Source organism: Elephas maximus, chromosome 4 (genome assembly GCF_024166365.1).
Source record: "Elephas maximus indicus isolate mEleMax1 chromosome 4, mEleMax1 primary haplotype, whole genome shotgun sequence".
NCBI lineage: Eukaryota > Metazoa > Chordata > Mammalia > Proboscidea > Elephantidae > Elephas > Elephas maximus.
In genome coordinates this window covers 58277349-58302110 of record NC_064822.1, presented here as the reverse complement: position 1 = coordinate 58302110, position 24762 = coordinate 58277349, and the positions used below count along the sequence as shown (strand labels likewise).

The window sequence follows — 24762 nt, the reverse complement described above, 5'->3', positions numbered from 1 at the left end:
TGTTCTAAAATTTCTCTTTTAGCCTATGTATAAAAGTAACTCAGTTATCTAGTTAGCGATCTAGTGCTGCTATAATAGAAATACTACAAGTCGATGGCTTCAACAAAGTTTATTCTTTATAGACTAGCAGGCTAGAAGTCCAAATTCAGGGCATCAGCTCCAGGGGAAGTCTTTGTCTCTCTGTCAGCTCTGGAGAAAAGTCTTTTTGTCATCAATCTTCCTCTGGTCTAGGAGCTACTCAGCACAGGGACCCCAGGTCCAAAGGATGCACTCTGCTTCTGGCAGTACCTTCTTGGTGGTATGAGGGCCCCATGTCTCTCTGCTCACTTCTCTCTTTTATATCTTAAGACAGAGGTCCCCAAGCCGTGGAAAATTCCACTGCCTGAAGCAGCTTACTTGGCACACCCTGTAGCTTTATAATAACATCCTGGTTCTCCTTTCCTTAACTGCGGCCCAAAACTAGAGGAAATCCGCAGAAATGGGTTTAGGTGCCACGTTGACATTCTGGATAACCTTTTAGTTCATTAAGTACCTCATTCATAGTGACTTCCCCATCTCTGGGTAGAGTTTAACTGCCATTTTCTGAACATTCGATGCATGAAGCTATATGTAAACCCCACTGTGCCAACATAATATGATTACAAATGTTGCTGGTGTAACTTGTATGAACTTCCTGCTTGTAAACCCTGGAAAAGTAACCTTCCCCCTCACCCTTGCTGAACAGCCTTAGAGGCAGCAGCCCGGACTGTTCCTTTTCTTGCACAACGAAATAAAGGTGCATTTCTAATTTCCCACCTTGGTCTCTTGTTTATTGGCTGAGATGAGTCATGCCAAGCAGAAACTGGGGTTTCCATCCAGCAACAAAAAGGGATTAATTTAAGACACAAACTAATCTTATAGATTGAATCCTGCCTCATTAACATAACTGCTGCTAATCCCACCTTATCAATATTGTAAAGGTAGGAATTGCAACACATAGGAAAATCACAACAAATGACAATGGTGGACAAGCACACAATACTGGGAATCACGGCCAAGCCAAGTTGACACACATTTTGGGGGGACACAATTCAATCCATAACACTCAGTAATAAATGACCTTTTTTTTTTTCATGAAATTTATGTGATTTTTCACTGTATCAGCATAGCCTCTGATTATGTGATGGTAGCCATAAAGCTTCCATGTTACTTTTGGTCCAGGCTTTTGACTCTTACTGCCCTCTCCATTCACATTGCACTAGTTTGGCCAAGATTTATTGTAATATTTGTGACATGGCAGATTGTGCTGTCACTGAGAATTATTTATGAGTAGATGGACAGGATTTGTGATAGATAGGATGTGAGGGTAAGAGAAGCATTAAGGATAGTTCTCTATCTGCAAAGTTTCCAGCTTGAGGAACAATGTGTGTAGTGATGAAATTAACTGAGTATAAGAAGCAGTAGGTTTGGATACGTCAGGTAAGTTTGGGAACAGGGATATGGAAGTCAGGAGAAAAGTTAGTATTGAAGATAGAGATTTGTTATTAGCACATAGAAGATTACTGAATCTAAACCAGGAAAGTGAATGAGATCAGAGAGGGAAAGCATACTTAAGAAGAGAAGATAGCCACAGAGGAATGGTCAGAGGAGGGGTAGCCAGTAATGGAAGCTGAAAGGGAATGGTCTGAATAACAAAACAATCGTGTTCTGGAAACCCAGGAGAATGAGGAAGTAAGAGGTTGACAGCAGTGTCAAATGCTGCAGAAAATACATGTAAACTAGGTTTGAGATTAGATCTATGGATTTAATCAATTTCCATAGCAGGTGAATTCGGAGCAATTTCAGTGAAGTAGAAGTGGAAATTTAAAGTAGGTTGAAGGATGAGAGAAGATGGCAAGTAATTTTAAAGTTGATAAAACCAAGGAAAGGAGGTTTGATGATTTTAAGATGGGGAAGACTTGATCCTATTTGTAGGCTGAAAGGAACAGGCCAGAGGAAGAGATTGAAGATGGAGGAATGAGAAGGGTTGTTCATGAAAGTGAGATGCTGGAGGAGAAGGAGATCCAGTGATGATTGAGGCAGTAGGAATGGATAAGTAGGTAACTTAAAGGGGTAATTGCCTCACTTTTCATAGAGGAAATAGAATCAAGGCTGTCCACTTAAAGTGCAATGGGGCATGGATATGATGGGGAGCTTGAGAAGAGTGAATATTTGGAAATACGGGGGGGAGCAGACAAGTAGCAAATGACAGAATTGTCAGGAGCAGACCTTGGCTTAGGATTTATTGACTTGAATTGATTGCTTAATGAAAAAATAAATCTAGGATTACAGCCAGTCACAGTCTGCTTCATCTTCCCTCCTTCCTTATTACCTCCTGACTTCCTGAGCTATGAAGAGGCACGGAGCCAAAGTGGATCTAGAATAGGCAGAAGAAAATGTAGGTGAAGAGGTGGAGCTGGAGGGAGGGTTCAGCTGCCAGGAGAAGGGAGGCACTGCAAAGAAACATGTTTTGAAAGGTTTTCTTAAGTTTCTACATGAGAAAATTGCTTTATGGGTTTAAGCTATCTGGCTTCCTTTGTGAACTTTTCCATTCCTGGACTGCTGATAGTTTCAAATTGGCCCTACAAAAACCACGTGTGAACACAGACTTCTGGAGCAATTACTTAATGGCCTTGTGTCTAAGGTAACATCACAGTATACTCATGTTATTGGGTATATCCCTTATTTTGGGGGTGATACTCTTTTTTTTTTTTTTGTAATTACCAGATGATTAAAAAAACAAATAAACAAACAACCCAAGTCCATCCCAACTCATAGCGACTTTGTATGGTAATAGTCACACCTTAATTGGCAGGTAAGGGTGTGTGGAGTAAGATCTTTATTGAAAAACTCACTGCCCCTGCTGTAGCAGCTCTGGGAGCTAGACCTTCACGTGGTAGCGGCAGCTATTACTCACTTTTGTTTGCAGATTTTCTTGGCATCTCTCTTTCCCTCTTGGGCTGCGTAGCTCTTTTCTACAAACTGAGTTTTTTACTTAAAATTGTGTTGTATTGTCACATGAACAGGCAAGTCAGTGGCAAAGGGTATGAACTTGAAAAACAGACCCAATTAATATTGGAATTTAGGTAATTATAAGAGGCATTTCGAATTGGTGTGCTAAATATTTTTTTTTTTGTACTTTGGATGACAGATATTTATTTCACTATGCTTGACAAGTCAGCTTACCTGCCTGTATTTTACCTTTTTTTTAATTGTAGTAAATATATATATAACAAAACATTTGCCAATTCAGCAAATTCTACATGTACAATTCAGTAACATTGATTACATTCATCATGTTATACAACCATCGCGATTATCCTTTTCCATATAATTCCACCACTATTAACAGAAACTCAGTGCCTCATAAGCAATGACTCCCACTTCCCCCTTCTCTCCCACTCCTGTCAACCACTAATAAACTTTGGTCTCTACATACTTGTCTATTTCATATATGTGTATCATATAATATTTGTCCTTTTGTGAGTGATTTATTTCATGCAGCATTTTGTTTTCAAAGTTCATCAATGTTGTGTAGCAGGTATCAGGACTTCGTTTCTCTTTATGGCTAAGTAGTATTCCATTGCATGTATGTACCAAATTTTGTTTATCCATTCTTCTGCTAATGGACATTTAGGTTATTTTCACATTTGGGCTATCGTGAATAGCGCTTCATTGTATACAAGTTTCTGTTTGTATTTATATTTAACATTTTCCCCCAGATAATGATTGATTCACATGCAGTTGTAAGAAATAATGCAGAGCAATCCCCTGTACATTTTGCCCAGTCTCCCCCAGTCAGCCATGTTTTGACATGGTTAGTCTGCAGCTATGGCATACCAACAACCCCAGATTGAACCACAATATTTCCAATTGACCTTATGTTGGTTTTGTGACATTTTCTTCACCTTTGGGCTCGCAATTGCCATATCTACTAAGCACCTTAACATTTAACAATAGTGGTGCTAATTTTAAATTAGTACAACTTCAATATTGCTATGTTGACTGTTCCAGAGCCTCTTTATTGGCAACCTTGCCTTGACATTTGGAAAGGGATAATTAAGTATTAAATAGAGGGATCTAGAATCCGAATGAGCATAATGCAGTGTTGTCATGCAAATTTTTATAAGATTTCATTTGGCCCCAAACTCGATAATCAGTTAAGATTAAACTGGTCTGCCAAAGATTAGACTGGACCGTAAGCCATAAAATGATACTCATGAAGAGTGTGCTTCTTAGTTCAAGCAGGTACATGAGATTAAATGGGCAGCTCCTATCCGGAGGGAGGATGAGAAGGCAGAAAGGGACAGCAGCCGGCTGAATGTACACAGGAAATCCGGGAGGGAAGGGAGTAGTGTGCTGTCACATTATAAAGAGAGCAAACAGTGTCACATAATAATGTGTGTGCAAATTTTTATATGAGAAACTAACTCAAGCTGTAAACGTCCACTTAAAGCACAATTAAAGATTAAACTGCTGTGCCTGGAGTTCTTTTACATAAATTAGAGGCGTTCCTCATCTGTCTTAGTTATGTAGTACTGCTATAACAGAAATACCACAAGTGGGTGGCTTTAACAAACAGAAATTAATTTTTTCACAGTTTAGGAGGTTAGAAGTCCGAATTTAGGACGCTGGTCATAGGGGAAGGCTTTCTCCCTTTGATGGCCCTGGGAGAAGGTCCTTGTCTATTTTTCAGCTTCTGTTCTTTGGTTCCTTGAGGATCTTCTTGTGGCAAGGCATCTATCTTCCCCCATCTCTGCTTTCTTAATTTACTCCTTTTATATTTCAAAAGAAATTGACTCAACAGCTCAACTGGACTGGACCAAAAGCAAAGAAGTTTCCGGGATAAACTGAATGCTTTGAAGGTCAGCGGAGCAAGGGCGGGGGTTTGGGGACTATGGCTTAAGGGGACTTCTAAGTCAATTGGCAAAATAATTCTATTATGAAAACATTTTGCATCCCACTTTGAAATGTGGCGTCTGGGGTTTAAATGCTAACAAGTGGCCATCTAAGATGCATCAATCGGTCTCAAACCACCTGGATCAAAGGAGAATGAAGAACAAGGTCACACGATAACTTTGAGCCCAAGAGACAGAAAGGGCCACATGAACCAGAGACTTACATCATCCTGAGATCAGAAGAACTAGATGGTGCCCGGCCACAACCGATGACTGCCCTGACAGGGAGCACAACAGAGAACCCCTGAGGGAGCAGGAGAACAGTGGGATGCAGATCCCAAATTCTCATAAAAAGACCAGACTTAATGGTCTGACTGAGACTAGAAGAATCCCGGTGGTCATGGTCCCCAAACCTTCTGTTGGCCCAGGACAGGAACCATTCCCGAAGACAACTCATCAGACATGGAAGGGACTGGACAATGGGTTGGATAGAGATGCTGATGAAGAGTGAGCTACTTGTATCAGGTGGACACTTGAGACTGTGTTGGCATCTCTTGTCTGGAGGGGAGATGGGAGGGTAGAGTGGGTTAGAAACTGGCAAAACGGTCATGAAAGGAGAGACTGGAAGGAGGGAGCGGGCTGACTCATTAGGGGGAGAGTAAGTGGGAGTATGGAGTAAGCTGTATATAAGCTTATATGTGACAGACTGACTTGATTTGTAAACTTTCACTTAAAGCACAATAAATATTATTTAAAAAAAAAGAAAAATAAATTGACTCAAGACACACCCTACGCTAACTCTGCCTCATTAACATAACAAAGAGAACCCATTCCCAAGTGGGATTTTAACCACAGGTATAAACCAAACCAAACCCATTGCCCTTGAGTCCATTCAGACTCATAGTGACCTGTAGGACAGAGTAGAACCGCCCCATAGAGTTTCCAAGGAACACCTGGTGGATTCGAACTGCAACCTTTTGATTAGCAGCCGTCGCACTTAACCACTACACCACCAGGGTTTCCAACCACAGGGGTTAGGAATTACAACACATATTTTGAGGGCACACAATTCAACCTATAACACCATTCAAGACCCATAGCTCTGTGTCGCTCCCCAGGCTGGGCCAGCACCTGATAAACTTATGCAAAAAAATAGCTGTTCTCTACGGCACTGGGTTTTTTGGGTATGTACAAATAGGTATTTTCACCTTGTTTTACGTCAAAAACAATGAGCCCCTTCCCCTAAAAAAAGACCTTTTTAAACTCTTCTTTCACCAACTATTCACTGCTTGAATTCTTTATTACATATTAATCATTTCCTAAAGCCTGACCACTTTGTCTTCATCTTTGGGACTCTATTTCACCTCAGTTCAGTCCATCTCTTCCCTCCTCATTATATATCACACCTGGTCTCCTAACCTCATCCCCTGAGCACTGACCTCTGGAGACTGGTGCCCTGTCCACACTTGCACTGTCGTTTCCCCTGGCTCTCCCTGCTTCTTACACCTCTTTCCTTGTCCGACTTCTGTGTCTGCACGACTTGCGTACGTACTCCTTGTTTCTGACTCCTTCTATTCTGCTGGCCCCATCAGTGTTGGTGTTTCCCAGGGCTCTGACTTGGGCTCTCTTCACTAGTCACCCCACATCCTCTCTTGAGCTGATCTCATGCTTTTCCACAACTCCACTTACTCATGGTGAGAATACTGTGGGGTTTCTTTTCCTAGAGGTCTTTAAAAGCAGGAGTAGTCTCCCTTGAAAACAGTATGGAATTTAAATGAAAACCTATCTCAAGGCAAAATATTCAACCTAGAAAGCCAAGATAAAACTGGGACCTGAAAAAATATGGCATGAGGTTAACAGAGCTAGATGAGAAAACAGCAGTTCACATACTGGTTTGAAGTATTTGAGGTCACTTTCTAAACGCTATTTTCCACTAAAACAAGCAATAGAAATGTGCTAGGGCTGCACCCTATCAAAGGTGGAAAACTTGTCAGACCTGGACAAACAAGGCAGTCTGCTGGAGTTCCAGCTCTCACAGGTTTCTGAAGGAAAATTCAGAGTGTGAAATGTCCCCTTAAAAGACCTGCAATGGTAAGACACAAGTTTTCAGCAATTTCTCGTTGACCTGTACCATTAGCACTTTTGAGGGTTATAAATGCCCGTGATTCTGGTTGAAGAGCAGAGCCTTTGTCAAAGCAGATTTTTTTAGATGCTCCAGACCAGTTGCTGTCAAGTTGATTCCTACTCATGGCAATCCCACGTGTGTCAGAGTAGAACTGCGCTCCATAGGGTTTCCAATGGCTGATTTTTTTGGAAGTAGATTGCCAGGCCTTTCTTTTGAGGCATCTCTGGAAGATTTAGAGGTTTTTTCCAGCCTTTTGGTTAGCTGAGCACGTTAACTGTTTACACCACCCTGAGACTCTTTAGAACCTCCAGAGCAATATAAAAGGTTAGGAAGAACCCAGCACTTTGCTTTCTCCAAAAGACCTTTGCTTATGCCAAATACCTGCCTGACCACCCCACCACCATCACACCTATGCTGCGCCTGCACGCCTGCATGCGTGCGTGCATGCCTGTGTGTGTGTGTGTGGGGTGGTGAAGGCAGCTATGTGAAGAGACAGGAAAACAAAACAAAACCTCACTTTATCACAGGACTATTTAATTCCGCCTACTGCCGTTCTCCCAGATCACCACTCTGGGCTCATTCCCTTTCTTTGCAAATTAGCCAGATGAGAAATTCCTGTTTCACTTGAGTCTTGCAGACTGACTTTAAATCAGACTTCCTCACTCTGCACCTTTGTGTTTACCTTGGAATGAGATAGGAGCCTCAGCCACTGTTGAGAGTGTCAGAAATTGTTTATGTCCTCATTCTAACCCCTTCCCAATCCTTACAAGGCTCAATGTTCACGGGGTTTGCTGCCTGCAGAGGGCGTTGAGAGTAAAGAGCAATGTTGCTCTTTAATTTTCCCTCTCCAGGGCCAAGTTAAATTCCAGAGAACCACATACAGTGGGGATTTTTGTTTTCTTTCTTCCATCCCCAGTCCGGGTGGCGGCAGAGCTCAAAGAGTAGTCTGTTCTGAGGGAAAAAAAGGCGTCTGCCTCTCTCCCAAACCGGCCCTGATCAAATCCCAAGCAGCCGGTCCTTAGATAACGTGGCTGAGAAACCTGAAACCAACAGTTCTGACTCTCATCAGTGCCCAGCATCACCGTCTGGAAACTGAGACACGCTGCTGAGATGCCCCAGTGATTGAGCATTAAGTGGCATGGCTGGGGTTCTCTCACCAGAGTTTATAGCCTGGACCTATGAACTTAAACAAAGAAGGTTTTCAGAAATTCTGTCTGGGGCTTATGCACTTGAGCTGTTTTGTGGCACTCTGCACATGTACAGGGCTTTAGGATCATTGTTCTTCCCCTAGCAGAGCCATAAGGTAGGTTAATACAGTCATATGTCCACTTGTCTGGGTTGGCTACAGTATTTCCAGCAGGTGAGTGGATTCAGTTGAGTTTGAGGCAATGGAACATCCATAAAAAAAAAAGTTTGTTTTTTTTTTTTATCCATACTCTAGCCAAAAAAGACCAAACCCATTGCTGTGGAGTCAATTCTGACTCACAGCAATCGTATAGGACAGAATAGAAACTGTCCCATAGGTTTTCCAAGAAGAGCGGGTGGATTTGAACTGCTGACCTTTTGGTTAGCAGCCAAGCTCTTAACCACTGAACCACCAGGGCTCCATCCATACTCTTCCTGCTTAATTAGGGGGCCAGTACCAGTTGCCTTAGAGTTGATGCCAACTCACAGAGAGCCCATGTGTGTCAGAGTAGAGCTGTACTCCATAGTGTTTTCAATGGCTAATTTTTTCCGAATTAGATTGACAGGCCTTCCTTCCAAGGTGCTTCTGGGTGGACTGGAACCTCCAACCTTTCGGTTAGCAGCCAAGAGTGTTAACTGTTTGCACCACCCAAGGACTCCTTAGTTAGGGGAAAGTATCCTTAAGTGAACAAACCCTGGTGGAACAATGGTTAAATACTTGGCTGCTAACCAAAAGATCAGTGGTTCAAACCCACCAGCTACTCCATGGAGAAAAGACCTGGTGATCTGTTCCCTTAAGGATTATAGCCTAGGAAACACTACAGGGCAGTTCTACTCTGTCCTAAAGGGTCATCATGAGTCCCAATTGACCTAATACCACACAACAATAATAATTCTTAAGTGAGTGGGCTTTAGAGGAGCAGAGCTTCATATGAATGGGGAGTAAGAACATTTTTTCATTATTACAGTGTTCATTGAATGACTTCTGAACTGGATGCTATAGAGAGTATGGCTTACAGAAAGTAGAAAAGATGTGGTCCTTGACAACCTGTTTGGGGTTGGAGAAGCTGTCAAGTCAGGGGTGGGAGATGCACATGAAAGAATTCTTTCTCCAGAAGGAAGGAATAGAGTTAGAAAATCCAGCCTCTTAGAAACTTGGAGACCTACAGCTTAATCTGAAAACCCTGAGAACACCCTCAATACTGCAGAAGGTGGTGTCAGAGAGCTAACCCATGAAAGAAAGTGGCCTCTGAGTTCACCATCTGTGCAGCCTTCCAAAGAGGAGTGTGTGAGCACCTGTGAGGGGACCAAGCCTGTGGGATGGGTTCTTGGAAGAAAAGAAGAGGTCACTCAGAGGTGTGCCTACTGCCCTGGAGCTGTGGCAAGCCACAAAGCTTTTAGACATTAAACTTGTACCATGACATGGGAGTGGGGAAGAAACTACTCGGAGCTGTGGATCATTATGCCTTAGCTTCAGCTACAAAGCCCCTCACTATGATCTGTAGTAGCAGACTGCAGGATGCAGACAGGAGAGAATGTCTTTCTAGAGAAGGATAAGTGGATGTCTTTCTAGTGGGGTTTAGCAGTCAGAGAGACAGGGTGCAGAGCTTCCGGGAAAGCTTGTATAGCCTTTGTTTCAGCGTCAACCATTGGGCAACCAAGAGTGCCGTTCACCCTATTTCCTCTTGGATTTCCCAGCAACAAAGCAAACCTGAGTGGAGGGAAATAATTGGTGTTACTCAGTCGAAAAGCCTGAACATGTCAAACTTAATGTTTTTGACTTGGATAATTGTTTCTTGATTTGCTGGGAAATTCTTTTCCGTGGGGGAAGAAGGCAGGAGGTAAGGTTGTAATAACTTTGGGACATTCACTGCAGGCTGGGAAGAGAAGCAAGACCCAGTAATCATACCAAACTTAGAACTTCAATACACGTAGTCCTGGCTTAGGTCACTAGGTTTTGCTGAGACTGTATCAACAACTCATTTACTTGGTTGGGACTGAGATGAAGTCATAAGCTCTCAGTATGAGAATTGCCTAGGATCTTTCCTAGCTGACGAGTTTTGTTTTGATCCTTCAGCATAACATCTCTGCCCTCTCTTCCTCTTTTTCAGTTCCTTTGACTCTTTACTATGCAACTTACCATGTATTCTATAAAAGTGGTAAATATTCATCTGTTCCTCAATCTAGTAAGCAAAATTATGTAGGACAGATGGGGAAACTAAGTCTTGGAGCTTTGCCGGGGTTTATACCATTCTTTCCATCATCCAGACAGAAGGGCCTTACTACATGGGAAATCAAGAGGTGGCCAACCAGTAGTCAGTGAAGCTTTCCATCCCCTCTTGGGACTGGCTTCCACAGTAGCAAACTGTTCAGAAATATTTGTAAAAGAAGGACTAAAGGAGAGAAGGGATAGGAAAAGATCTCTTCAGTTAGCAGGGCCGGCAGCATTTATGAGGGTGGGGAGGGAGAGAACGAGAAGAGTTATCATGTGTTTGGGTGAGTTATGGATGTGCTGAGAGTGTGCTCAGAGTTTCCAGGGTGAATATATTTCTCCAGGGGAATTTACAAGGAGCAAGTATAGAGGAGGGGAAAACATAAAGAACAAAAAGCACTGGATTTGAAGTTAGAAAGCCTGAGTGGGTGTGCCAGCTATGATATGTATGGATCACCTACATGACCTTCGGCAAGTTATTTAACACCCAGGAGCCCATTTCCTTATCTCTAAAATGGAATCATTGAAACCAACAACTTTGGGTAAGAATGCTTTACATGAAATGAAAGAAACAAGAGATAAATGTTTGCCAAGACGACCGTGGCACTTAGGGAGCGTGTCTTTGGATAGCTCCAAACACTGTGCTCTTCATCCCTTTTAGGAATTCTCTCAAAGTAAAGAGAACTCAGTCCTCCTGTGCCCCAGTTCAAGACGCTGGCTTAGCAATGGCACACAAATCCTCACTGATTTAGCATCAGAATTTCCACTACCAAGATCTCTCCATGAAATATATTTGAAAAGCAGGGAAGCTCTTGAAGTAAAAGGGAAGCGGGAAAGTGAGGGTCTGTATGGGAATAAGGAAAATGGAAGGACTCAAGGAGGAGGAGTTTTGGGGTACAATGGAAGGAGGACTAGGTGGCTAAAGATCTGGTTCTGGTTCTGATCCATCACTTATGGTCATATGAACTTGGTATAGGTCACCTTGAAGAAACTGAGACGTGTGAAGTTTGTGTATAAATAGAGGAAAATACCTTCCTGGCTATTTTCAAACGGTTGTGAAAAACAAAACCCATGTGATATAGATACAATAATGTTCTATAAGATCAAAGGTGCTATATTTATAATGTAGAAGTCAGATTTTAGGAAATAAAAAGGATGACACTGGGGACTGATTTAGGAGATAAAATTTGAGCCATTATTCCCTGTCCTTCAGTATAGAGAATGTGACCCAGCTGGAGCTGGACTCACAAGGACTCACAAGGACACATCAACTGGGCCCTGAGGTATAAAGACAAAAAAACAAAACAAAACAAAAAAAACCCTTGCCGTTGAGTCAGTTCTGACTCATAGCAATCCTGTAGGACAGAGTAGAACTGGCCCATAGGGTTTTCAAGGAGCTCCTGGTGGATTCAAACTGCTGACCTTTTGGTTAGTAGCCGTAGCTCTTAAACACCACGCCACGAGCGTTTCCATAAAGACAATAGCTAGAACGATTTTAGAAGACATGTTTTAGGGAAACTTCCACATAAACAAATCATAAAACACAACACAAAAGACCCACAGACTTTCCACTCTTCTTTTTCTATTAGCATTCAGTGAATAGAAAATTTGTTGGATCAGTGAAGACCCTCCTGACTGTCCTTACTGAAACCTGTACCAATGATTGTTGAGAAAGACAATTCGAAATGTAGGATCACAATTTCTAGCCAATCTGTGAAAAGGTGAAACTTTCAATGGTTTTGTTCATTTGTAATGTTAATATATACTGATGACTCTGTAACCTTCCTTGGACTCAGGCAGACATGGCTGGGACAGCATGCTTGTCAGTTTTCCCACTCTTGCTTATTCTGTAATATTCTTTGTACTTGGGCAGACATGGCTCTGGCAGCATGCTTGTCCATTTTACTACTTTTGCCTTTTTGAATATATGCCAAATAAAATTTTCTTTTTGTTTTACTAAATTTTGTGATGTTTTTACCCTACGACAGTTACTTAGTATATTTTGACATCTCTACAGACTAGAATAAGACTTGCTCTGGATACAGAAATTCTGCTACCACACCTAGAGATTACTGGATACCTTTCTCTTAGGAGTTCTCTATAAACTAGAATTCTCTGGTCCCTAACCTTGGTCCACTTTTGGAAGTTTAGATTGACCTCTGCTATGGATTGAATTGTTTCCCCACAAAATATGTGTTGTAATTCCTAACCATTATGCCTCTGGTTTAAGAGCTCAGCTGTGAACCAAAAGGTTGGTAGCTCGAATCCACCAGCCGCTCCTTGGAAACACTATGGGGCAGTTCTACTTTGTCTTACAGGGTCTCTATGAGTCAGAATTGACTGGATGACTACAGGTTTGGATTTGGTTTTTTGGTTTTATGTCACTGGCTATAATTCCATTTGAGAATAGGTTTTCTTTGTTATATTAATGAGACAGGATTACTGTAGGTTATACATTGAGTCAGTCTCTTTTGAAATATGAAGTGATTAAACAAGTGAGCAGAGATGGGAGAAGAAAGATGCCAGGCCACATGAAGATAGCCCAGGAGCAGAAGCTCAGAAGATACAAGGACCTTCCTCCAGAGCTGACAGAGAGAGAAAGCCCTTGCCTAGAGCCAGCACCCTGAATTTGGACTTCTAGCCTCCTAAACAGTGAGAAAATAAATTTCTGTATGTGGTATTCTGTTACAGAGGCACTAGATAACTAAGACAACCTCCTTTACCAAGCTTCTGTAATTTGGGAGAAGAACCTTTGTGGTTTGACTTGTCCTGACTCTGACGTCCTGCTCTGCCCCATCAGTATTATAGATGACACAATGGAAATTATTTTTCCTTTCAGGTGCAGTCTGTGCAATATGACCCTTGCTCGTTCAGGGTCAGGTGCCAGGGTTGAAGTGAGAAGGTGAATGGGCAGGGAAATCAACAGAAGGACCAGTGAATATCCAGTTAAATTGACACAATAATGAACAGATACCAGAGACAATATATTATGCCACCAAAATTTGCCAACACAGATACCTTATCCCACATAGCTCTGGACCTGAGGGAGGATGACAACTAGCTCAATTTATTGGGAAAGAAAGTCTGGACCTTCCCCTGCTATGATACCATTAGGAGTCAAAAAGGGATTTGGGGCAAGCCCTCTGAAAGCAAGGTCTGAATGTGAGGGATGTCGTAGTGGAAAGGAGGCAACAATAGCAGGAAAGGAAGAAGAGAGGTAAGAGTCACAAGGATTTCCTGGCTTCCTTATTGTTCTGCTCCCCCACCCACCCCGCCCCGCACCCTCTCATCATAATGAGGAAAAGTAATGATCTCTTCAAAGTATAAGAATTAAGTAAAAGTGAGATGAGGAGAGCACAAAAATTGAGAGGTGCAGGGTGATGTCTTTTGTCTTCTGAGTTTCTTTGGAAATTTACTATAACCAGTCCCTGTCAAATGGACTCCTACTCATGGCGACTCCATGTGTTAACAGAATAGAACCGCGCTCCGTAGGGTTTTCATGGCTATGGCCTTTTGGAGGCAGATCACCAGGCCTTTCTTCCCAATGCCTCCGGGTAGGTTTGAACTGCCGACCTTTTGATTAGTAACCCAGTATTATTTGTGCCGTCTTTAAAGTGCCTACTATTTTTAGATTTCTTTTTCTGTGAAATAGCTTTTCTCTTGAACTAAACAGCATGTTCCCTGTTTTATCTCTCTCCCACTTTCCACATAACAGGTACTTTGAGCACGTGATTGATTGAAGTTACTGCATGAGTTCTCTCAGGAAGGCCAGACTTGAGGAGAGAATTTGGTGGGCTGCCACCTGTTTCCATGACAAAGTGCTGAAGTGACTCAGTCTGACATCCAGTCAGGTCACTCCCAATGAGAGAGAGACTACTTACAGGGGCCCTGGTCACTTCCCACTTGACTCAGCAAAGCTTGTACAGCTGGCTGCTCCTTCCTGGTCTTTTGGAGAAAAAGAAGAGCACGGCAAGTGCACAAATCTGTGGCACTGGAACTTAACATGGACATTTCCCAGGGGCTACTATTACAGAGGAAACCCTGGTGGCATAGTGGTTAAGAGCTACGGCTGCTAACCAAAAGGTCAGCAGTTCAAATCCACCAGGTGCTCCCTGGAAACTCTATGGGGCAGTTCTATTCTGATCTATAGGGTCACTATGAGTCAACTCGACAGCAACAGGTTTGGTTTTTGGTTTACTATTAGGGAAAGGAGCTGTGGTGGTGCAATGGTTAAGTGCTTGGCTGCTAATCGAAAAGCTGGCAATTTGAACCCACCTAGTTTTTTTTGTTGTTTTTAGTGGCTCTGAGGGAGAAAGACCTGGTGATCTGCTCCCATAAAGATTACAGCCCAGAAAACCCTATGGGGCAGTTTTATTCTATCACATGGGGTCACTATAAGTTGGAATTGACTTGACGACCCCTAACAAGAACAAATAGAGAATAGCCCTTCAGATTCACCTTCTGCTAAGGAGCTACAGTGAAAATTCTGGGGATGCTACCCTCATCCTCAAACATTACTGAGTGCTAAATGGTCTTTCTGCTATATGATGGGGATGAAAAGTCTCCACTTTTGAAGGTTTTCAGTGAAGTGGGGAAACAAGACTTGCATTCAAAGTAAGTCTTGATGTACCAGTGGTTGGTACAGACAGTACATTCTACTAAAGCTCTAAGGAGGAAGGAGTTGCTAAGGGCTAGACTGATCCAAGAAGGTTTCAGAGAACCTGAAGTGGACCTTAAAGAAAAGGTCAAACTTGACCAACTAGAAGGCAAAATGTGCTGGAGAACAGCAAACAAACTCATGTTAGCTGGTGCAGGTTTCATATGTTAGGACAGGTTTTTGGAAGGCCTTGAATTCCAGATTAATAGTTTCATTTTAATCAATAAGGACTGGGAAGCCATTAAACGTTTTTGAGCAGGTGTGTGAATGCATAACAGATTTTTATAAAGATCGTCCAGTTGTTATGGGGGGGTGGCTGGAGTCTGGGGGGCTAGGACCCTGGAATCGGGGGGAGGCTAGTTAGGAAAAACTACAATCATTCAGTAGAGACTACTGGATATCTAACCAAGTGTAGCAGAGAGAAGGGAAAGGATAGCACACAATTCTGGGAACCTCTCTCTTGGAGGAGTATAAGATTCATTGATTTTCAAATGTCCAAGAACACGTTTATCAATAACTTCACTTTCTCCTAGTTCCCAGACCTTAAAGAGAATGAAAAGCAAATCTACATATTACCTGCTGAGTGACCTTGGGCAATTTATTCTGCTCCTCTGGACCTTAATTATCTTAAAGTCCCTAGGTGCAGCAAATGGTTTGCCCTCTACCCATGGATGAAGCCCTGGTGCCACAGTGGTTAAAAGCTCAGCTGCTAACCAAAAGGGCAGCAGAAGAGCTCAGCTGCTAACCAAAAGGGCAGCAGTTTGAATCCACCAGTTGCTCCTTGGAAACCCTATAGGGTCACTATGAATCAACATCGAGTCTACAGCAAAGTTGAGTTTTGAGTTTTTTTTTTTTTTGGTATACCTGTGGCTATAATCCCCTTTGGGAATGGGTTTTCTTTGTTATGTTAGTGAGGAAGAATTAATGTAGGGTGTGTCTGGAGTCAATTTCTTCGGAGATATAAAAAGAGATCAAGCAAGCAGAGATGGGGAAGATAGATGTCATGTCACAAGATCACCATGGAATTACCCACTGCCGTCCAGTCAATTCTGACTCATAGCGACCCTACAGGACAGAGTAGAGCTGCCCTATAGAGTTTCCAAGGAGCACCTGCCTGGTGGATTTGAAAGGCTAACCTCTTGGTTATCAGCTGTAGCACTTAACTGCTACACCACCAGGGTTTCCCACCGTGGAATAGAAGCTCAAAAGAGATAAGGACCTTCCTCCAGAGCCAACAGAGAGAGAAAAATAAAGCCACTCACTTGTGGTGTTGCTGTTGTACCAGCTCTAGATAACTAAGTTGCCTTGCGTTGGATTGACTTAATGGCAATGGGCTTGGTTTTTTGTTTTAATGCTGCTTTTACTTGTCCCAAGGCAGAGAACTGGAAGGCAGAATATCTTGATGTTTTCATCTGCAAAGGGGAGTTTCTTTATTTTCTGGTTTTTAATTCTTCTTCAGAACTCTCGCAATAGCTATTCCATCCCATTCTCGGACAAATTTCTTTGCCCTAACAAAACCGTTTTGATTCATCTGAACTCCAGATTCCTAGGTTCTTGGGATTGGGTGACCCACCCAGGCCATCTGCCCTTAGGTGTCCTTTTGATCTTGAGCCTTTAGGAACCGTTTTCCTAAAGTCACCCTTCAAGTCAAACAATAGCCTAGTAAGCAGTTTAGCAGACATTTGGCCTTAGGCATTGAGTTCTTTTAGAGAATTATCTGTGAGTAGTCAATTTCCACTCAATGGCAGTGGTTTTAGTCAATTTCCAGGCAGGAGCCCCCGTGTAAGCATTTAAGTTTTTGACTGCCCCCGGGGCCGTATAACTTCCCTAGTGTCTTTCTGAAATGGTTGGGGATGAAGGGTCTTCAAATTTGACCTGGAAGAAGCTGCTTTGGGTGAATTAAGTATTCACTGCTTCCCAAATAATATCATGTCTACTCTTGTTATCTCAAGTAGGGAGTAGGGACTGATGGAGGCTACCAAAGACAAAGCCTGTGGCATCACCCCCAGCCTCCACTTCTGCCTGGAGAGCAGCAAGTGCCTCAGCAGTCTGACCCTCCGGTACCTCCGTTTCCCTCAGTCACACAAAGACCAGATCTTAACTAGCCCCCTGTCACATCCCACCCACCATCATCTGCCGGCGGTACCACGGACCAACTGATGCCAGAGCAATTCTCTGGCTCCGTATCTTGCTATCCAGGTAGGCCAGAAGGGGCTCTGCCCCTTCCCTCGGCTTCTCAGGGGCGGAGCCCACCTGTTCCCCTGGGGCGGGGCCTAAGCGTGGGCGGGACAGGTGGGGCGGGAGGTTTTGCCGCGAGCTGGGAGAAAGAGCCTGAGCTGAAGGAGGCTAGAGGAGAGGCGGGCTGGCAAGTAGGAAAGCCTCCTTCTGGGGTTGTAAGAGCGAGCAGGAGGGAGGGAGGGAGGGAGGGAGGCAGCAAGCCTGCGACTGGGGAGGCGTGGAGCGGAGAGCCGAGTGCTGAGCTGAGGACATTCGCAGGAGGAGGAGCCGGGCTCTGCTCCTGGAGAGGACCTGAGAGCTGGCGGGAGGCGCCCGCGCAGCCTGAGGGACCCGTTGCGCACGGAGCATGAGCCGGCGCCCCGCTGGAGACCGGCCGGGAGAGACGGCTTTGGGTCAGCCCTGAGACGCTGGGCTGGGGCTGGGACTCTGTGCACCCGGGGCGCTGGGCCCGGCAGTGGGGCGGGGGCTGGGTGGGGAGCAGCCCGCGTTGGCAGAGGCAGCCTCTGCGCAGCGCCATGGGGAGCCCCCGGGCCGCGCTGCTCTTGCTGCTCCTGCGCCCGGTCAAGCTGCTGCGGAGGCGCTTCCGGCTGTTGCTGGCTCTCACCGTGGTGTCGGTGGGGCTCTGGACTCTTTATTTGGAACTGGTGGCGTCAGGCCAGGTCGGCGGGAACCCCTCGAACCGCAGTAAGTAGCGCTAGAGGGAAAGGGGGAACGAGGTGGGAGGAGGCAGCACTGGTCGCTCCCGCGTTGGGGGTACCCTCTTTTCATCCTCAGATCCGATTTCCAACTCGTTTTTCTCTCCAGGTGCCCGGCGCCGCCCCGCTGCATACTCGGGGAGAGAAAGGGGTTGCGGGGGGAACTTCTGGGGCCAAGCGCCGAGCTTTGGACCCCGGGCCTGCCCGCCGGGCCATGTGGGGCTGGGGCATCTTAGGGGCTCCTCGCTTCTCCCCTCCCGCAGCACTGGGGAGAGAGGCTCCCCGTTCGGCCCGCGGAAATGTTGGCTGAGACTTGGGGCACCTCCACAGCTCTAGACTTCCAGCACTCTGAAGAGAAACGCGCAGTCCACGCGCGGGCTTGGGATTTGTGTCTGGGATGCCTCTGCCGTGTCCACCCAGGCCGCGCGCTCCAGTTCGCGCGGCCCAAACTTCGCCCACAGCCTTCTCTATGGCCCACTCAGTTTCCTCTCGGGCTGGGTCTTCTGGGGCTCTTTTTTTAAGGATACCTCCGAGAGCCACCTCTCGTCTCTCTTCCCACACGCTACTCCCCTCTCAGCTCCTCCCTCTTCCTCCAAATCTCCTACCTCCTCACTGAGCCGTCCCCTCTCCTTCTAGTCTTGGCCACCCCCTCTTGCTAGTTCTGTGAAGCCCCCTGCGAACTCTGCAGAAAATACCAGAACCTCCAAATCCTGCCCGAGGAGACAATGGACAGCACAGCGAAAGAGGGTAGATTCCTATTTCTGGTTTTAATCTATCCAAAGCTACTTAATTTTTCTGTGCCTCAGTTTCCTTTTAGGAAACGTTCCCATTTTACTAAAACAGGCATGGCTGAGGCTGATTTTCAATTTACTGTTGAAGGGGCTAGCAAAGTCAAACTCTTGACAGTTTCAGGGATTTCAAAAAGGTCAATGTAATAGCCTGAAAAAGGAGTGGAGAAACTCCCAGAACAACCAGGTGCCCTTCCTAAGCCTGAGGGGCAGAGATACAAAGTTCTAGAACATTGACTCCCATGCTTTTACTTCCCCCTTTCTGGAAACTCAGAATGGCTGATGAGTGTTAACCCCTCTGCCCAGAGTTGGGTGTGGTGCTTCCCTCCTCCTGTGGCTGAAGAGAGGGAATTACTAGGGGACAGTCTTGAAAATCAGGCTGGTTCAGGCTGGAGAAATATATTTATGTCCTAACCTCTCTCACTCTGTGGCAGTGGATATTATTCTGGTTGAGTTGGGAGGCAGGTTCCAATCCTGGCTCTGCCACTTAGTAGCTGGGGAATCGTCACCTTCACAGGTAAAACAAAGAAGTCAGTCCACATAATCTCCAAGGCCCCTTTCAGCCTGGACACTCTGATTGTATGATCTGCACTTATAATTTCCATGGCCAAAGAGCTCAGCACATCATAAGGAAGGCTATACTTTGTTCCCCAGTTCTAAGTGGTAGGGTTCTTTCTTCCTGACAAAACGAACAAAATCTGCCTCTCCAAAGCTAGTTCTTCCCTCCTCTAGACCTTTCCTCTGGAAGACATAGAATGAATCTACTCTTCCAAGCCACACCCCTCAGATAGGCCCACGTAAATGAGTATATGCAGGTGGGAGACCCTGGGAGGGATCTTCCTTTTCTCCTCCTTGGGACACCCCTTTCCCATGTGGCCACTATTTTGTTAATGTGGTGGCCAGTGGGAAAACAGGAAAGTGCTTGCTTTGTGACCCTTGTACAGTGACCCTTCTCCCCCAACAGAGCTTTTTCCCCAGTGCACTTTCCCCAGAGACCCTGAACCAGTTTGCCATCGTCATAACCTAGCACTCTGGCTCCTGTTGGCTGTCTCATCATGAGCCATTAATCCTTATGTCTGTTGTGATTCTCTCCTGGATGAGTCTTACCTCCCTGAGTGACTTTCCTTACTCTTTGTTTCCTTTTCCAAAATGATCCTTCTCCAGAAAAATGTTCCCTGCTTTCTGTTCCAGAACTGGCTGTTTCCCTAACCATCGTTATTAACAAGAGTCTGAGTCTAGGCCCTGATGGATCACTTGATTCCTCTTCTCACCCTTCTAGGACCCTGAAACCCATGTGCTGTGCAGGGTGGCTTTTCATGCTGAGCTGTCCCATTGCATTCTACCTTTTTTCTTGATTTTCCTTTTGGAGTGAGTTTTAGACAGGCTCTGGCTCATTACTCCTTGTCTCCTATCCTTTTTTTTTTTTTTTTTTTTTTACAGAATGATAGATAATTTTCTTTTATGTGAAACATGAAGTAGGGTAGGGACTAAGAATATATATTTATATTTGCCGAATTTCCTTAAGAAAACTCTGGAAATATACACAAGATACTTATAATGTATTCACCCTTTGATTAGAGGGGTGTGTCTCCCATCCTTTTTTATTGTTAAGTCCAGACATGTTGCATCAAAGTTTCCTCTTGTCCTTTAGGTCCGAGCTCTCAGCTTGGAGCTATTGCTCTAGAGGGAAACAGGGAAGAAAGAATTAGGAAATGGAAAGGTAGGCAAGGGGTTGCTAGCATTCCCTCCTCCACACCCTGGCATTCTAACAGCAACCAGGGTAGTAAAACTGCCCCTCCCAGGACTGTACCCATGGCCTTGACCACAGCAACCAGAGCCTCATCTTGGCTTTGCTTCCCAACAAGTCACCCTGCCTCCTTTTTCTGGAAATCCCTGCCAATTTACTCCACCACCAGTTTTCCTGTCATTTGAAAGGCCAGCCTCTTTTACCAAGGATCTTTAATTTGCCTGTCCCTGTGTGACTGGTGCATTGATCTAGCGCTAGAAGTGTATGGAGAGATGGCAGTCACAAACTCCAGGGTGGTAAAGTAATGACAGGGGAGCCGGCTTCCTGCTTCATCTTCGTGGAATAACCAGTAGTTTAAGATATAGATGGTGTGCAATTTGGGCTCCATATGTAGAATGAGATGTGACCAAAATTGGAGTAGCTTCAGAGAAAAACAAAATCATTAATGAGTAGAAACTGGGTCCTCTGTACAAAAGAATTAGGGTTGTGCACGTACTCATTTAAACAAATATTTATTTAGCACACGCTTTGAACAAGGCATTGTCCTAGGTAATTTTGAGGACATAATGATGACGAGGATATGGTTTCTGCCCTCTTGTAGCCTTTATCTAGGAGGGGACTAAGGTGCATATGTAGAACAATTATATAAAGTTTTACAAATGTAGAACAAAACAGTGCTGTGAGACTTCTGGATGGGAACACAGCTCCTTCATGAAAGTGGTGGCAATTTCAGGAGATCCCGAAGTATTGGGAAGATTTTGATGGAGACAGAAAGAGAAGGCGGGAAGAGGTGGAACGAGCAGCATAAATAAACAAAAACCAAGAGTCAGGAAAATGCAAGTATTTGGGAATGTTGAACAATAGGGTTTGAAGAGGGTGTGAAGGAGAATATAGGCCGGTGCCATATCATAGAAGGGTTTGAATAACAGGCTCAAAGGGTTATTCAGTAGCTAACGGGAAGCAGTGGAAAGTTATAAAATAAAAAGGAGCCTTGGTGGCGCAAATGGTTAAGCACTTGGCTGTTAAATGAAAGTTTGCAGTTAGAAGCCACTCAGCGGTTCCTCCGGAGAAGAGACCTGGCGATCTGCTTCTGTAAAGATTAAAAAAAAAAAAAAAGATTACAGCCAAGAAAACCCTAAAAGGCAGTTCTACTGTGTCACATGGGGATGCTGTGGGTCAGAATCAACTCGATGGCATCTAACAACAGCATTGTAGAATGGAACTCGCATGTGTAATAGTAAAACTATTGGTATAGGATGGTGGTGCAGGAACAGGGCCCTGAAGGTACCTTGCTGTGGCCCAGCATTAACCCTTTAGCTGCTGGGTCATGAAGCTGTCCTCAGGGAGGAGGGGTCAGGGTGGTAGTGGTCCATTTACAGGGCCTGAGGCAGTCACTATTTATCGTGTGTGTAGAAGCATTTCAGTATTTTAACAACGGGTACAGCTGTACTAGCATGTACTGGCTGAAAAGCAGCCCCAGGAGCAGGCTATTATTGGACTCCATCCTGGCAGATTTTGATGTTATACTCATTTGTTCAGATTGGATTAGCTAAGGTCCTGCCTGAAGACAGATCTGGACTAAAATGGTTTCTAGACTCTTTGCTCTACTTGACCTACTGCTGGGACCAACTGGGTGTCAAAGCCAAGAGATCACATGTGGGCACAGAGCCAGGGCAGAGTGATAGCCTGCGCCAGCCTCTTTGTAGATCTCCCGACGCTGGGTCTGGTGTGTTCCTGTTTAAGTGCCAGGTTTACCTGCTGAACCCTGAAATGTTCTCAAGCCCAGGAACCTAATGGGCTTGAACTGCCTTAAATTTCTATAATCTCTGGTTAGCCCTTGTGATTTCTAATTGACTTTGAGTCGGCTGAGAGAGGCACGCCCACACATGTGAGGCGAGCATTTCAGCTCTGGGGTCACCACAGCCGTTCAGATTTGGAGAGAACACAAGCCCTCCGTAACAGAGGTAACTCAGGGCAGAGCAGTAATCTGAGACGCAAGCGGGGAGAGAAGGAGACGTGAGTGAGACAGATGTGTGGGCAGAGGAGGGATGGTGTGGTGGCTTAGAGTTGAAACTAGGAGCAGAGGCAAGTGGAGAAGGAAAGTACAACGCTCATGTGCTTCATGTGGGCTGGGCCTGCCTGGCTGCCTCTCTTTTGCATGGACCCTCTGGCTCCTTCTCCCATGTCCTACTTGTAACTCTTTGCACTGACATTCTGGTCTCCAGCCGCTGCGTGTATCTTCAAATCAGTATTCAGTTCTGGGCACATACTATGCACTCAGATAAATACCTTCTGGTTTTGGATGGTTGGCTCCGAATTTCCAAGCACCTGATATTTTCCACTGGCAGATACTCTGTTTGTCAGTGACAGATCCAAGAATAGAACCTGGGAATTCTTGCTCCTTGTACCATAATACGTATAAGCAACAATAGCATTTACGCACAAACACAAGGGATAACAATTAAACCAGTTAATGCTTATTTATTATGTGTGTTTTCTTTGGGCCTAGCAGTGTACCAGGAATGCAGTGTGTGACCATGGCAGACTTTACCCAGGTTTGGTATCTTTCGTTTCTCTGGTCTCTTTAGTCCTTGTTCTGACGTGGCCAGCAGAGTCTCAGCAACACCAGTCTGCCACCTCCATCCTGCCAACACCCAGGGACCCTGGGACTGCTGAGTCCCATGTCATCAGTCTGAGCTGAGGTCCCATTTGCCTGCTTGGTTATAACTGTGCTGGAGCTGCCTGCTGCTCCCTGTCCTGGACGTTGTTCAGATTCCTGCCCCAGCATGGTTATAATGGCTTTGCAGCCCAAGCTCTTCTGAAGCAACCACTTCTGTGCTGGTTTCAGGAGAGGCTAGTAGGTGTGCAGCTGTAATTTTCCAGGCCATGGGGCCTGGCCTTGCCCTCCAGTGCTGAGCTTTATGGAGCAGAGCAGAGCTGCTGCCATCGCAGAGTTTGCTTTGGAAGGGGGCCTAGAGACTGTTCTTGGAGCCTGCCACTCACTGTCTAGTTCTCCTCTATTGAGTTCCGTCAGTCTCAAAAACTACCCTTTTATTTTCCACGAGCACTTTTCCTTATATCTGAGGAGGATGAGGTCTAAGCTGGGCTAGCCATACAATTTGAACTTTCAGGCAACCCTTTGACCTTGTGGTCCACATCATTTATTTATATTGGCCAATATAAATTGAAAATGTTACTGGAAGAGGTAAATCGTTTGGATGGTGTATATAAAGGGTATTGGGCTGAGTATGTTATATATTCTGAGCAAAGCATGATGGATAAAAAAACCGCAAACCAAACCCATTGCCACTGAGTCAATTTCAACTCACAATGACCCTATAGGACAGAGTGGAACTGCCCCATAGTGTTTCCAAGGCTGTAATCCTTTTTTGGCATAGAAATATTTGTTTATAAGATGATCATCCATGTGATCCATAATATGCATACATTAATGATCGGATACAACAATCTAAATGAAAGCAGAAAATTAATTTTTTTTTTCATAGAGAACGAGAGAACTCCAAATTGAAAAGTACTATTACAAGGCAATGTTTTATGTGGGGAAGAAATGAATAATAAAAAAATAGGAAACTTCGGAGATCATTTTGATGTTCCAGTTTGACAGACTCATCATACATATAAAAACTTCTGTCTTAAGTAATTAGAGGGTTTTAAACATACTGTGGATATTATCAAGTGAAATATTCTAAATAAGGCATTTTGATAACATTCAAGTGTAACCAGGTGTGTTCCCTGATACTTGAAGCTCATTAATTTGCAAAATGTGTTTCATCTCATTCCTAAGTAAGAACTCTTATCTCTTTTTATTTTTTATTGTGCATTGGGTGAAAGTGTACAGACCAAATTAGTTTCCCATTTGATAGTTTATGTATAACCTGTTCCATGACACTGGTTTCATTCCCCACAAATTTGTCAGCACTCTCCCCATTTCCATCCTAGGTTCCCTGTTTTCATTTGTCCTGATTTTCTACCCTGTCCTGCCTTCTCATCTTTGCTTTTGGGCAGATGTTGCCGTTTTGAGCTCATATAACTGATTGTCCTAAGGAGCGCATTCCCCTCGGATGGTGGTGTTTATTTTATGGGCCTGTCTATGAAAGGTGGTCTCCAGGGATGGCTTCAGTTCCAGTTCAGAGGGTGTCTTAGAACTGTAGTCTTGGGGGTTCCTCGGGTCTGTCAGA

General features: G+C 44.5%; 1 protein-coding gene across 2 annotated transcripts in view; it reads left to right on the top strand.

Annotated features, from left to right (window-relative positions):
* The first annotated feature begins 17555 nt into the window (after window positions 1–17555).
* Window positions 17556–24762, top strand: part of B4GALNT3 (beta-1,4-N-acetyl-galactosaminyltransferase 3) — a 107239-nt gene continuing 100032 nt past the window's right edge. The window contains exon 1 of one of the 2 annotated variants that reach the window (XM_049882158.1): window positions 17556–18017. In XM_049882158.1, the coding sequence (XP_049738115.1) occupies window positions 17849–18017 (169 nt within the window). In that variant the 5' untranslated portion in view covers window positions 17556–17848. Of the gene's footprint in view, window positions 18776–24762 lie in introns of both variants that reach the window. The other variant, XM_049882159.1, reaches the window with a different exon arrangement.